The sequence below is a fragment of the Eublepharis macularius genome, chromosome 9, assembly GCF_028583425.1.
Source record: "Eublepharis macularius isolate TG4126 chromosome 9, MPM_Emac_v1.0, whole genome shotgun sequence".
NCBI classification, from domain to species: domain Eukaryota; kingdom Metazoa; phylum Chordata; class Lepidosauria; order Squamata; family Eublepharidae; genus Eublepharis; species Eublepharis macularius.
This window is the reverse complement of record NC_072798.1, coordinates 37,292,622-37,308,153: the sequence shown is the minus strand read 5'-3', so window position 1 is coordinate 37,308,153 and position 15,532 is coordinate 37,292,622. Positions and strand designations below refer to the sequence as shown.

The 15,532-nt window shown below is 41.2% G+C and overlaps 1 protein-coding gene across 1 annotated transcript in view; it reads left to right on the top strand.

The window, feature by feature from the left end:
- Positions 1 to 6,387, top strand: part of CSNK1E (casein kinase 1 epsilon) — a 44,803-nt gene extending 38,416 nt beyond the window's left edge. Inside the window, exons 8-11 of the mRNA XM_054988208.1 lie at positions 996 to 1,188; positions 1,351 to 1,490; positions 3,246 to 3,311; positions 4,913 to 6,387. Of these exons, the coding sequence (XP_054844183.1) occupies positions 996 to 1,188; positions 1,351 to 1,490; positions 3,246 to 3,278 (366 nt within the window). The 3' untranslated portion in view covers positions 3,279 to 3,311; positions 4,913 to 6,387. The remainder of the gene's footprint in view (positions 1 to 995; positions 1,189 to 1,350; positions 1,491 to 3,245; positions 3,312 to 4,912) is intronic.
- The last annotated feature ends 9,145 nt before the right edge of the window (positions 6,388 to 15,532 follow it).

Genomic DNA, 15,532 nt, shown 5'->3' with positions numbered 1-15,532 from the left:
CAGGAAGCAGCCCATTTTGTACTTGCACAGCTGTTGTACAGACTCCCACAGTCTGAGTGTGGAGGGTGTGTGTGTTGCCTCTCCAACAGCATGCTTAAATCAAGCCTCATTCAATGCAGAAGTGCAGAAACTCTAAAACCTTTCATGCTTGAAACTTACTTATGCTTTAATGCAACGTACTTCTGTTCTGTTAAAATGTCAAATGCATATCAGTTATCTTAGTGCTTTGGCACTCATCAGCCAAAATTGTAGAAGACCAGGAGAGAGAGAGAAACTCTGTACTAGGCAGTTGTGTAGAATACTACCTGCTTGCTTTCCCTCTTAGCACAGTTAAAGTGTAAAAGACTAGTTTCACTTTTTAAAAACGAAAGCTGTTCATTAAGGAAGTGTCCTGGGCTGTCCCTACATCCACATTAATCCTGTGGTTTCTAGCAAGAAACATAGTTCGCTCTGCGCAACATATTGATGTATGGAAATTGTTTAATCTGCTTGCTGAATGAATCAGAACTTTGCTCTTTCAGATCAGCGTTACACCAGCTCATTGCAGTTAGTGCCATGGGGAGGTGCGAGGAAAGTGGCTGTGCCTTTTGCCTGCTCTTGAAGTCTTCCTTATTTTAGTTTTAAAAAATGCTCAAGGCAGCCAGTAATAAAAATATAGACGGTACTGTTAAGCTATGAGATCCAGTTCTCCAAAATATTGAAACTACACAAGAGAACAGCTTCATTCAAAGGCCTTCGGGGCTAAGCGCTTCTTCAGCTTGAGCCAAAAGTCCTTTTAAAGATGGTGTTGAGTTACCGTCTTCTGAGGAGGCAGGGAGTTGACTAACACAGAGGCAGCAGCTGAAAAGGCTCTCCCACAGGTCTCAGCCAACTGAATCTCAGCTAGCAGGAAGGGCTTGCCTGTTGACCTCCAAAACCCAAGCAGGTCAGTATGGGTAGCAACTGTCCTTCCGGTACTATAGTCTGAGTGTGTTGTGGGATGCTTGGTGTTTCAGGGGGCAGCCCGGAATCCTGAGGACATGGATCGGGAGAGGCGAGAACATGAGCGAGAAGAGAGGATGGGGCAGCTCAGAGGTTCTGCTACGCGGGCACTGCCCCCTGGCCCTCCTGCTGGAGCCGCTGCAAACCGCCTCCGTAATGTTGCTGAGCCTATGGCCTCCACGCCCACCTCCCGCATCCAGCAGTCTGGTGAGTAGAGGGTGATCATACCCATTTCTCTAAACAGCAGTGAGGGCAAGGTCTGCCACAGGAATTTCACACCTCCTAGCCTCGTTCTCAACCAAAATATTAATATTGCTATGTAAATCTTCAGTTATCATTAATTCCTTCTCTCACCCCACAATGAATCAGGAAATACATCCCCCAGAGCAATCTCACGGGTGGACAGGGAGCGGAAAGTCAGCATGAGGTTACACCGAGGAGCCCCTGCCAACATCTCCTCATCTGACCTCACAGGGCGGCAAGAGGTGTCGCGGATTTCAGCATCACAGGTGAGTTCCTTCTGGTGACTCTGGCACTTTAAAAACAGTTATATCTTAGTTATTGTCTTAAGAAGAAATCCTTATGTTTGTTGTAATTTAATTTAAAAAAACCTGTATGAAGCCCATAAAAGGGGGTGGGGAAGCATCTTTAGTCCTAGAATTTGTTTTGTTAGAACTGTTTCTATCTTCTAAAATTCTTGATATCATTTTTTGTTTTTTGTTTTTTGTTTTTGATCAGATCCCCTGATGAAGCTGTGTGCAAAATGCATAGGGATCTACAGTCACAAATGAAATAAGTTCACCCACTGCACCTTTGTTTTCTTTCTCTTCCTGGATGTTGTTTTTTCATGCAGTAGGGGAAACAGTTACCAAACTCCAGCTGTGGAGAACTTTAAAATTCTGTCAGCCCAGCATGACAAGTAGAATAGTGATGCTTGTGCTGCAATACTGTTTAGGTGCCAGAATAAGAAGAATGCATTTGTCTGAATTCTCATGTGTGAGCTTCCTGCTGTGTGAGGAGCTGACAGCTATCATTTTCTGAGCGGCAGGAAACCTGGCCAGGAGAGTAGGTGACTTCAGAACAGTACAAGGCCTACACATAAAACTGCCCTGGCAGTTAACATGATGCTTGTGTGGGAATTGTGTGTGTTCAGAAACACAACTCTGTTGGTCCTTTTTGGGAGGGAGGGCGGGCAGAAAATTGGCTTGTGGCAGTTCCAAAATACTTAACAAATCCAATTACAAAGACCACTATCCTATCTATTAATTCCCAAGTAAGTCACAAAGAGGCCTTTCTGAACAGCACAGTATTTCCTAAAAGCCTGTATGGATGGGAGATCTTCCGGAGGAGGGAGGTCATGGAATTGGGGCTAGAGTAGAAAAGGATCCATTTCATATTTTGGTTATGTCTACTGCAACATTTGTTGATGGTGCATGGAAAGTTCCTCCAGTAGTCTTGGGTGAACAGGCGGATTCTGGGTGGAGATCGCAGTGCTCACGCCCTTGAGAACTTTGTAGGTTGATACTGGCGCCTTGTTTTTCACATGGGAGCTGATAGGTAGCCAGTGCCTTTGTTGCAGTGTGTTTTCTGTATTCCTGTTAGCATACTACTATAGAAGGCAGGCTGTTGAATGTTGTATTAATGGGAATTTCCAGGTAACTTTCAAAGTAGCTCCATGAAGTGCTGTAAATTGTTCTTGATGTTACAAAAAACATGACTGATTGTTAACAGAAAAGAACAATGTTGATACAACAGTAGGAAAGTGCTCTTGGCCATGGCTTGTGGCTGTTACGAGCTTCCAAGGGTTGGGAGAAACACACTGGAAGTATATGACCTCCCCACACAAGTGAAAAAGCTGATCTCCATCCCTGCCATTTCTTCTGTTTCTGGTTCACAACAGAAATAACTGTTCTCAAATCTGCTGAAAAAGTAAAATTTAGGTTTAATTTAAAAAGTATTTTACTTTCTGTTTGCTGGAATGAATTCACTTATTCCAATTGTGTCATAGTAGAGGTTCTGCTGTAAACGTGAGATACTTACTTCCTTTGAAAATCCTCAGTTACCAGTTCTGGGTAAAAATCTGTTTGAAGAGGGGTTTTATGCAGAGGTGGACAATGGAGGACTGAAGGGAAAGCCAATCAGTTGAGAGAATGGTGGGAAGAAGTACTTGGCTGGTGCCAGTTCTGCACCTGCTCACCGTCTCTTCTCTTCCCTCCTGCCCTCTTCTGGCACCTCCTAACTTCCTTGGATGTTTTTCTTCCTAGACAAGTGTGCCATTTGATCACCTGGGGAAGTGAAGAGAGGATGCCACCGGACCAGTGTTTGCTTAGGTGAGTGTCTTCTGACCTCTCCAGGATTGCTGTTGATTGAAAAAGTGGATCTTCATGGGTCCGCACCCTTTCTTGCTCCTTTTCATCCCAGCACTATGCTTTGAGGCTGCGGTTAGTGGCAGTAAGCTTGCCCAATACCACATGGCCACTTCCCCTATATTCATATGTGCTTTTTCTGTCTAGGGATTTGATTGTCCCTGCTTTGGTTAATGCATCAAACAACAAAGGATACAACTTAGAGCCATCCAAAACATGCAACTTTGGACATGTTAAGATGATCTTGCCAAGGGATGTATTCCCATAGGAGCTACCACTGGATTTGCCCAAGTCATTGTTGGTCTTGCTTTTGACCAGCAGTAATTCACCGCTGTTTTAACATAGATTCTTGAATGAGGCAATGTGGATGATTCTCCGGTAGACGGGACTGCTTTTGTCCTTTCGAGTGTGGGCAGTTTGACTAGTCCTTTCTCTGAAAGCAGCATCCTCCATTGTCCCTTAGTTAATACATGAAGGTTGTGATGACTTGTCTGTGGGGGTAGCATAACAAAGGGAAAGAGCAGTAGCTTAGTTCCCTCTCTTAACAGCGTGCAAGTAAAACATTCTGCTCCAAATGTCAATTCAGGAGTGAATGGCTGCTGTATTTAAAAATGTATTGATTCTGTAGTTGTTGCATTATTGGCTTTGGTTCATAGCTCAGATAACATGGATGACCTGTTTGAATTTATGCAGTAAAGTATTTTTCTCAGCCATAAATCTACTGCTGTTACATTTTTTGCATTTAAAAGAAAATCCTGTGGGCAGACACACTATAAAATGCATAAAAGGGCAAGTCTTTGGTATCAAAAGATTTGGGTATGATATTGAGACACGCATCTCTCTATGTTCCTAACTAATTCTAAACAAAGTTCTGCCCTTCTAAGCCCATTCACTTCTGTGGGCTTAGAACACTATAAACTGTTTTGTATTGCACTGTATGACAGCTACAGTTTGTATACTTATTATCGGTAGAGCTCTGCAGATCACTACACCACTTCAGTGGCTGAATGCAGAATTCAGCATCCTGGGACTCTCTCATGTATTTGCTTGTTTTTAAAAACTTAAGTCTGCTTAAGATCCTAACAAGTACAGGATAACTTCTAGGAAATTGGTGAAATCACTCACCTTTGTGGAGGTGAGGGAGGAGGGACTGTCAAAGACATTTGTAGCTTCCCCTTTGATTTCCAGAAGAAATTTTACAAAGAGAAAAAAATCTGATTAATTCTGTGTATGAAGAAAAGATGAACTATTGGCGGGGAGGTGGGAAGGGGAGTAGCATATAACTCTGGGCTACCTTTCCATTGTAATGCAGACTTTTGGATATTTTCTGACACATTAAATTGGAACAGTATTTGTGTATTTTGCAGAATCAAAGGAATATCGGGAAGTACATACTGTGCGCCATTCTAAATTTTAATAATGGCACAGTCCACTAATAATTTCCTCCATTCTTCCCTGCTTAAAACAAATGGAAAGGGCATATGAGTGTTGGAGACAGACTACTGCTGACATTGAAAGCTGTTGGTAGGGGAAATATAACCTTTCTTTCTTTCTTTTCTTTACAGTGTCTTCACTGTATTTTTCTTTTAAAAAACAAAATAACAAAAATTTAAAAAGGAAAAAAAAAGCCGAAAAAACCCTACCTTTCTTTGCCAGCAAGGAGGAGAGGAACTGCCCTGTGCTGGCATTCATGTCCTTTCTTTCTGAGATCACCACCTGCGTTCCCAAGCCCAATTTGCCTTTGACAAGTCGCCGACGCAGGAGCCTTGCAGAAGCGTCTCTGCTGCTACCGCCCAGCTTGATCTCCCCAGGCCTCACCCCCATCTCGTGCCAGCAGGCCATGCCCAGCCATCGCAGGCTATCCACTCTTTTCTTCTCAATCTGTTGGTATCTTTAAAACAAAAAAAACTTCCTGGACTACTTTTTTAAAAAAAACAGTTTGGTTTGTGTAAATCGAGATGGTTTCCAACATGAATTCTAAAATTCCTTTGGGATTTTCTTGTAGGAAGAGGTGGGCAGGACATTTGCAGGAGATTTAAAATTCTAGCCCTGGGTGGTGCCAGTAGGTGGCTTTTAATGTTCATTTCAAAATGAACTGCTGTGGCAAGCTGGCACTGCATTTTTAGGGGACAGAAATCAAGAGAAACCTGCTGTTTTGCATTCAGGCGTCCTTTCCCTGGGGGGGACACCACTGTCCCTCTTTGCGTTGATGGGCAACAGGAGATGCAACAGGTATACCAGTAAGGCAGACAATACCGGCACGGCAGCAACTGTGTGTTGAAGGATGTGCACATGGCTGGAGATTGTGAGGCATGAGCAAATGTGAAGGATGTAGAAATGTGACCCACTTCTCACGCAGGCAGTGGGGGTCTTTTTTTTTAAAATCTGTTTGCGTGTGTTTAGTTATTTCTTTTTAATTGTTTTTACTTGCCCAGAAGATAGGGAGGGTATTGAAGAAAAGGGGAGGGGGTTGTGAAAGTGAAGTGGAGAGGGGAGTAAAGCTGGCTTTGTTGTAGAGGTTGCTCCCTCCACCGCATAGGAAAAGGACTACCCAGCTTAGACAGACGGCCTCCTCCCAGTCAAAGGCCTCTCCCACCTTCCTTTTTTGCCCTGTTCTTCATGAATTTTTAGGCTTGACTCAAGAGAACCGACCCCTCTTGGGCTTGAATTGCAGCTGTCATCGCAGTGCCCTCCAGCCTCCATACCTTGGCCCACTTTTGACCTTGGACAGTGTGGAACCATTGGAGGGGAAGGTGGGAAACGTGGCATTTCGGTTCTTAATCTTTTTATTTAACATGCGGCTCTTCTTTATTTTCCCCCTAATTTATTTACCCCACTTACTGTGTCTCTCACTCTCCTTTTTTTTAATTAAAGTAAAAAAAACTTTTTATTACTTTGTAATTTTAAAAAAACAGAAAAAAAAACCTTGAACTTTGGGAGGGGGGGATTTTGTACTTTTTTCCTGTGTAAATATTGGACTTTTTTGAGCTTTATCGTGGTTGTTAATTTGAAGTAATAAAGTAGAAAATGATAAAGTGTTGGAAGCATCTGTTGTCTTTTTTTCCCCCACATCCCCCCCTTGCTGCTGACCTGGCTTCAGTGATGTCATATTAGACAGGAAGTATCATCTGGCACACAGACATGCAGCCTTACTCCGTTCCAGGTTCCAGGAAAAAGATGGACTGGGAAGAGAATGTACGCCACTTGAACGCCTAAAAATAAAGCTGATCTGGCCTTCGGATTCATGATTGATGTTAGTATGATAACTGAGGGGGCATGGGAAGAAAGGCAACATCCTTCAAAACGTGCAGCCTGTAGTTTGCATTCCAGAAAAGAATGGGGGTGGGCATATATGAATTTCCAGTTTTTGTAGAGGTCTCAACTTTATGTTGCTTCCTAGGTTTGGAGTTGATATTTAGGCCAGTAGACAGCAGGAACAGATTTTATTAGACTCTCATTGACTTTATGGTGTTTAATAATGTAACATTTTTTCTAAAAAATTTATTATTCCATTAAAACCTAAAGACAGTAATTTGCCCTTCCATACAGATTAAAAAATACCCATACCAGAAGGAATCGGCAAGCATTTTTTACTGCAAACCTGGGATAAAACCTGGGTAGTCAGTCTCCAGGTTTGCAGAAACGTATGAAAACTTGCCGAGAAGCTGAGCATGCACAGGCATTGAGGGCAAAAAACAGCATAAAAGAGAATGAATAGAGGAACAGGAGAAGGAAGGAATTGGATGTGTTGGGAGTAAGGGGAACTATCTGTAAGACTCCCTCTGATGTGTTTCCTACTGTCTTCAATTTTGGGCACCTTTGTATGGATTAGACTCTTAAAGCTGACATAAGTCTGAAATAAACTTTTAAAAAATCACTGGCAGCAGGTATGTTGCACTGTTCCTTTACGGGGGCATGAGTCCCTTCTGCGATGATCCATTCTCTTTTTCTCCCACCAAAGAGAATTTTCTGTGATGAGAAAGTGTGACTCTTTGGATAATTGATTGGAATTCTAATTCTCAAAGCTTGAATCTTTTTGGGTAGCCTTGAGAGAGTTCCTATACATAGCTGTGAAAAGTATAGAGAGAGGAGAATTCTACAGGCCTTTGTGTACTGAGACGTGCTGTAGAAATGATGGACCCAGCAGGGATCTTCTTCAGCCTCAGAAGCCGTGTTGAAAATACATTGTGAATGCTGCTCAGCTGGGGGCCCGCAGTCTTGCAGTGCCTGGATGGAAAATGCACTTAATGGGAGCAGCTGACAGCTGAGTGCAGTGTCTTAGATGGAGTGCTCTCTCTGGCTAGCAAACGAATTTAGATTTTTGGATTGTGCGTCTGAAGATGTCACCTTGTTAATAAAAGAAAGCACCGTGTGCTACTTAAAAGAGTATTGGTGAGAATGCTGTTAAGTTGTTGCTAGCTTGTAATTGCTCCTGTCAATCTACTTGGAGAAAGACGCTAGCTGAGTTGCCAGGTTCAGTATGGGAGAGAACTCCAGTAACTAGGCAATGTACAGGAGAGGGATTTTCAGCAGGTATTATTTTTCCATCACTACGGTACTATGATTGAAGCAACACTAGCTGAAAGTTATCTCTTCTGTATGGCTGCCTTCTCCCTTACCTGAATCTGGTAGCCTTGGACAGGTTGTCTCCAGACGAGGCAGAGTTAAAGGTAGTTCTACTTGGCTAGCACAGTACAAACCAATGTGTTCTCTCCCTGCCCTGTCCTGTTTCTTGTGCCTTCTGTTACTAGGTCATACGGTTTTGGTAGGATAAGTCCCCTGAATTCATTTTACAGCACCCAGGACTACACTGAGTACTTAATAAACTTCCATTCATGTTATTTCTGGCAAACTAGAAAATGAGAGAGGAATGATCACACCCTGATTTTATTGCCCACAACCTTATCGAAGCTGAATATTAAAGCTTTTCAGTAAGTACTAGCAAAATATTCAGAGGGCTTTAACAACAACAAAAATATAGGTTGTGTGTGTTCCCTTCATAGCATGTTCAAAATAGCTTAAAGAGCTCTGTCACAACAGGACTCTGAGCTGAGGGAGAACTGCTAAATCTGCATACCGATTTATGTCCACATATAAAAGTTTCATTTTCCTTGACACACATACTTTGGGGGTTGCTTTCTTATTTCCAGGTAGGCCAAATAGATGTCAACAGCTTGTATTTTGGGTCCGAGGTAACAGTGAGTGGCAGGTTTGTGGATCTGATTGTGGCAGGGTTGTTTGGTGGCCCCCAGTTTGGAAGGCTGCACAAAACAGATGCGGTGGTAGTAAGATCCTCTTCTGTTTGTTTTTTTCTGGCTTTGTTTTTTAGGGCCTTTATCTACAAATGCCATCTGCTGATAGAATAAAACCATATATTTTGCTTATAAGTTTTGTAATCATTCAGGATCTGTGTACACAAATACCTCAGGAGGTATTGCTTCTAGGTGGCTATATAAACAGACTCTGCTGCAGTAATACCATCCATAGGTAGTAGAAAGTTTACGTAACCATTTGTGCTCCTTTAACTTTTCTGGTACCAAAGCAAGGGAATCTTCCTGAGTTCATTAAAATGTTGACAGTTGTCTTAGGATAACTAGCTATGAGGTGATACAGTTTCAGGTAGATAGCTCTGTTGATCTGCAACAGAACAGCAGGATTTGAGTCCAGTGGCATGTTAGAGACCAACAAGATTTTCAGGGTATACGCTTTTATGAGTCAAAAGTTTATCTTGTCCTGAGGATAAATTTGGCCCTTTAAAAATTGACACATTAAGCAGGAATTGAGTAATGACCATTGGGTACAAGGGTCTCATTGGTTGTATGCCTGAGAATTGTTTGCTTGTATAAATATACCAAAATGAAGTTGTCTTGTCTGGAGTGCTGTTTTCATATCCTAATTTTTCTACTAGTAGCTTGATGGGCATTCAGTGATGTTGCATACCTGGTGGGCTGTAATAGATTAAAGATTAAAAGCCCTTGGAGTGGAAGGTTTCCAGGTATACTGCTGGCACTGTGCGTTAAAAATGTTTTGAGGTGATCTTTGAAGTGGGGACTTCACTTTCCTCTTTTACTAGGCAGAAGGCCAGTGAAGTAGGTCTGTCTTCGTTAACGGTGGGCGATAATTTCTCTAGATGCAGCTCAGCAATCAACCTGGCTGCCTAAAGAGGCTGTAGGATATTTTGTTGGCTGTTACCAATTATTTATTTTATCAAATTTTCACTCCGCCCTCCCCACGAATGGGCTCAGGGCGGCTAACGACATATATTATACAATTAAAACCGTATAGATCTTTAAAAAAACCCAATACAAACAACTGGCACCATGGTCAACTCGGGGTATGATAAATATCTAAAAAAGCATGTACATAGCTGTGGAACAGCCCAGGGCAGCTGCCAGTGGAGCATGTGTTTGCCAGTGGCAAACAGGACGGGGAAAATTCGCTGGCTCTCAATCAAAGGCCCAGTGGAGCATCTCCATTTTGCAAGCCCTGTGGAACTGTAACAGGTCCTGCAGGGCCTGTGTCTCAATCAGGCATGTGTTCCACCAGGCCACAGACAGGGCCGGAACCAGGCCCTGTTCCTGGTTGAAGCTGGATGAGTGTCCTGTGGGTGAGGGACCACCAGGAGCTCCTTATCTGCAGAGCGCAAGGCCGTGCACGGGACATAGTATCTACACAGGCTGTTTTAAGCAGAGGGTAGCCTGCACTAGGGCAGAGTAGTATATTAGGGACAATTCCCTACCAACAGTGATCATGAAACTGATGTGAATTAAAAACACACACAGCTGATTGCTGTGATGATACCCTACACTTCCCATTAGGTCTGTGGTGTAGAATTTCCTATTACAAGGTGATGCTGAAACCGTTGAGTCAGCAAGGTTTCCCATTCCAGCAAACATTAGCTGTCTGTGTGATTAAGCGCAGCATCGGGTTGTGAGATCTGCCAAAACTGAATTTACCAAGGCAACTGATTCATCTGCTTCCTTGGTGCAGTCTGTTGATCAAGCTATCTCAGGAAGTTCTTTCCCAATCTTCATCCTACTGGTTCAGCACTGCTCCAACCAGCCCATGGCCCTTGGCAACCAGAAAGACACTTCCTGTAAAGCATTTTCAGCGGAAGTGTTTCTTTTCTAACCTGTCTTCGCTAGAGGATGTTTAATACTACTTTAAAACATACTCTGCAATAAAAACAGATGGTCTTTAAAAAAAACACCTAGAATTCCTTATATGTTGTTTTCTTGAATGTTAGTCCAGTCAAGAAACCAAACAATGCTTCCAAGAAGTATTTCGCTTCTGACTTCGGCGCTGTGAGAGCTGTTTATTTAGAGTATTTTTGTGTTGCCTCTCAACAGAAAAGTCCTTGAGGCTGTTCATCTGTGAACAAATGCCACAGGGCTATGTGCTGCCTCTGAATGTCCCAACTACTCGGGTGGGGCCAATCATTTGGGTTTTCCCTGTGGAATCATTCCCAAGGGAATAAGTTCCCCTCCCAGTGGTGTAAGAGCAACATGCCGGGTTCTGCCCATATAGCTGAGTCATTTAGATCTTGTTCATGTGTAAGTGAATGAGGTGGTGGTAAAGAGGCAGAGCCCACTGGCGTTGAATGAGAGCGTCATCAGCTTGCAGGTGGTAGGTTCCAACTCCAAATGATCATTTGGGTTAAAAACAAAGATGAAAAAAACCTCCATGTAAACGGAAAATTACATTTTAAAAATTACATTTTTATTCCCACCTTTTATCTTTTTGATGTACATGGTTCCCCTCTCTATTTTATCCTTGCAACTGGTGAACCAAGACAGGCTGAGAGAGACTGGCTGGTCCAACACAGCTACCCACCTGAAACTATCTGGCAGGTTCAAGATTACTTAGTAACTATCATAGCTGAAGAGGGGTTGAATCTGGGTCTTCCTAGGCCTACACCCTAACACAATGCATCACATTGGTTGTATTTGCAGGGAGTTTCTAGTATTGTGAGTGTTTCTAAATACTTACTTGGTTTGTTTTATTTATACCTTGCCTTTCTCCCCAAAGGAAACCTAAAGTAGATTACATCATTTTTCACTCCTCCCTTTTTATCTTCACAATAACCCTGTGAAGTAGGGCAGGCTGAGAGTGTGTGACTGGCCCTAGGTCTCCCATCAGAGTTTCATGGCAAAGTAGCGATTCAAATGTGGGTCTTCCAGCTCCTAGTCTGATACTCTTAACTACTACACCATACTGATCTCCATAATCAGCCACCTTCAGTCAGAAGTAGTACAGTTCATTCTTTTACCTCATTCTCCTCCATTAAAATTAAAACAGAGGTAGATCGAACAATTGGCTGCATTTGGGGGGGACGGACGGACAATGTACTGTATTTACTCAAAGGGAAAACAATACCGAATGCAAGATGCTCCCCCTTAAACACGGACTTTTAATGACTGTACATTTATTTAAGTATTTCTATACTGTCTCTTCAGACTCCTGCTTGACGAGGCAGCTTATGATTAAAACCATGTCACAATATTAAAAAGCCATTAAAAACAAGTTACTTACCTTAAACTTGTATTCAAATTTAAGATGGACCCTTCTTTTCATTGATGGCACATGTGTGTGTGTGTGTGTGTGTGGGGCGGAGGGGGAGGGACCTGCCTGCCTTCGGTAAATAGGATATTACAAGAGCCTAAAAAGCTTCTGACCTTATCATAGGGGGGTTGATGCCGTGCTGTTTCTGCAGAGTTCAATGCAGAAACCAGGTGAGTCAATATTTCTTACCAGCCATCTTCTGTTGATGTAAGAGCATTAAATCTTTTGTGTCTTGATCTGTCAATGTGGCCTTTGCCCTTCACGAACATTTGCTGCTCTATTCATACTGCCTAAAGAAATCCTCAAATCAATGCACATTTTGATTTTGATTTTTCTGTCAAGCAAAGGAAGAGGTTTCAAACTATGAATGATTTAAGCATGAAATATTGCTGTTATCAATGTATTCTGTAGCAAACAGGTATGGTTTTTTTTATTACAACTGTGAGTTTGGGCACCCTAGCCCAAGCAAGGGTTTCAAGTGCAAATACACCCAATGTGTAAAATGGAATAAATCTAATAAGAGTCTAGCCCATATGTGTGTGTAATTTAAGGCAGTATTCATTGTGTTTATTATGCTGTGTTCATTGTGGTTTTGTAACCCAGTTTTTATTACATTGTAGATAGTAGGTAATACCATGTTTCACTGTGTTACTCCATATTCTGGTAATTCCTGTTTTACTGTCAGTATTATACTGTATTTTAATGCAATTTTCCTTAATTTTGTGGGGTTGTATGTATTGTTTTTAGAGTATTGCTTTTAGTTGTAATTCATCTTGTGACTCAGTGAGGAAGGAGGATTATAAGTGAATACATTTAAAAATATTATTTATACACCTGTTTATTACATTCACACTACAGATATTTGCTGTGGGAAATATCCGTGTTGCTGCCATTTCCCACCCAAATCAACTTGTGTAGGTCTGTATTAACAGCCTTTTCCTGTTTTAGCTAATCTGAAAGGCAGCCAACCACTCTTTACCAACACACCTTATCTATGGGACCTGCTCTAATTCGATTATCTTATTCTAAAAGGGATGAATGCATCAGCTTGTCCAAATAGTTTCCTTTGTGTAAGAGACATGCCCAGACAAGTCTGTATTAATCTCTACAGGAATCAGTATACAGCCTTTGTCATATATAAAAACTCTATCAAAGAGATACCCAGTACTTTGTTGTAAGAAGCTTGCAGTGCAGTGGTTAGGAAACTATGCTGGTCATCTTTCCCCTCTTGCTTATTCATACATATGCCTCCAGAGGAACAAATCAGAAGTGACATAATGATAAATTATTTTGACTCTAAATACAATAAATATTCCTAATTGCTTCCATGTTCGTTTGGCTTTTACTATTTGATTTGCAAAGTATTTTAGCATCTTTATTCTGTTGGTGATATCCCATTTTACTGAGGAAAGTAAGTCACAATCTCAGACTCAAAGACTGATTTATCCAAGTCCATTTAATGAGTATGCAACAGCTGTGCTTTGAGCCTAGATCAAAGTCTCAGTCTCTCTCTTGTCTGTTAATAGTGTATAGGTTTTCGTGTTCAATATTATTGTGTTATGTGCTGTCAAGTTGTTTATGATTACCGTATGAATTAATGGCCTCTTTCATCAGTAGTCAACATTTTTACCATTTTCTGCCAGTAAAGTGGTGTCATCTGCATATCTCAAATTGTTAATGTTCCTGCCATCAATTTTCACTCCACCTTCATCTAAACCTAATCCAGCTTCCTTTATATGTTCTGCATGTCGATTGAACAGATAGGAAGATATCAAAAATGAGAATAAAGCTGAAGAGAAACACTGGAAGAATCATAGTGCCAAAATACAATCTAAATAATATTCTGAAGAATTTAAAGACCATGAAAAGAACAGATTTGTAAATTTGCAATACTAAGTTTAATTGATTGTGAACCAGAAGAACTATGGGCTGAAACCAGAGGTATTATCAAGGAAGAATGTGCAAAGACTATTCCTGTAGCAAAAAGAAAGGAGAAGCCTAAATGGATGGCTGAAGAAACTCTTAAAATTGCTAAAGACAGACAAGAAGCAAAATCAAAAGGCAACAAAAATAAGAGTCAGAATTCTAAATGCAGCTTTTCAGTAACTTGCACACAAACACAAAGAACTCTATTATAATAACCAATGCAAAGAAATAAGAGGAGAACAACAAAAAAGGAAAAACAGGAGATTTGTTACACAAGATCCAGGAAATCAAAGGGAAATTCAAGCCACAGCTCAGGATGCTGAAAGATCAACATGGAAATCAGTATCTGATCAGAACAAAATAAAAAGTGGAGACAATACACTAAATAACTATACAGAAAAGATGGAAGGATGACAGATACTTTTGAAGAAAAATTTTTTGATGAAGAACCAGAATCTTAGAAAGTGAAGTAAAAGCTGCACTCAAAGCAATTGAGAGAAGCAAAGTACCTGGAGTAGATGGAATACCAATAGAGCTATTTCAAGCTACAGAACAGTGAGTCCATCAAAATCTTAACAAGAATCAGTCAACAAATGTGGAAAACAGAACAATTCCCCACAGTGCTCAGTCTACATTCCAATTCCAAAAAAAGAGGATGCCAAAGAGTGCAGCAACTATTGAATTATCACGTTAATTTTCCATGCAAGCAAAGTGATGCTCAAAATTCTACACTATATATGGAATGAGAAATGCCAGATGGGTTCAGAAAAGGAAGAGGCACTAGAGATCACATTGCAAATTTATGATAGCTAATGTAACATACAAGGGAATTTCTGAAGAAAACCAACCTATGTTTTATAGATTACAGCAAAGCTTTTGACTGTGCGGATCATGAAAAGCTATAGATAGTGTTAAAAGAAATTGAGGTGCCACAGCATATGATTGTTTTGATGCACAACCAGTACTCTGATCAAGAGCCTACTGTTAGGGCAGAATATGGGGAAACAGAATGGTTTCCAATTGGCAAAGGTGTCCGACAAGGATGCATATTATCTCCCTACCTGTTCGACCTCTATGTATATCATGAAGAAAGCTGGATTAGATTCAGAAGAAGGTGGAAGAAAATTGGTGGAAGAAACATAAACAATTTGAGATACACAGATGACTCCATGTTGCTAGCAGAAAATAGTGAAGACTTGAAGGTTAAAGCACCAAAGCAGGATTACAGCTGAACATCAAGAAGACAAAAGGAATGACTGCGGAATTACATAATTTTAAAGTTGACAGTGAGGAAATTGAAATGGTTCAAGATTTTCTATTCCCTGGCTCAATCATCAACCAAAAGGGAGACTGCAACCAAGAAATCAGAAGTTTGAGACTTGGAAGAGCTGCTGTGAAGGAAGAAAAGATCCTTAAAGATAAAGATGTCTTTCTGGGGACCACGCTCAAAATAATCCAAACTATGGTATTCTCCATTACTGTGCACGGATGTGAAAATTGGACAGTGAAGAAAGCTGACAGGAAGAAAATTGATTCATTTGAAATGTGGTGTTGGAGGAGAGTTTTGCAGTTACTATGGATGGCCAAAAAGAAAAATAAGTGTGTTCTAGATCAAATCAAGCTTGAATTCTCCCTAGAAACTAAAATGACAAAACTGAGGCAATTGTCCTTTGGTCACATCATGAGAGGACAAGATT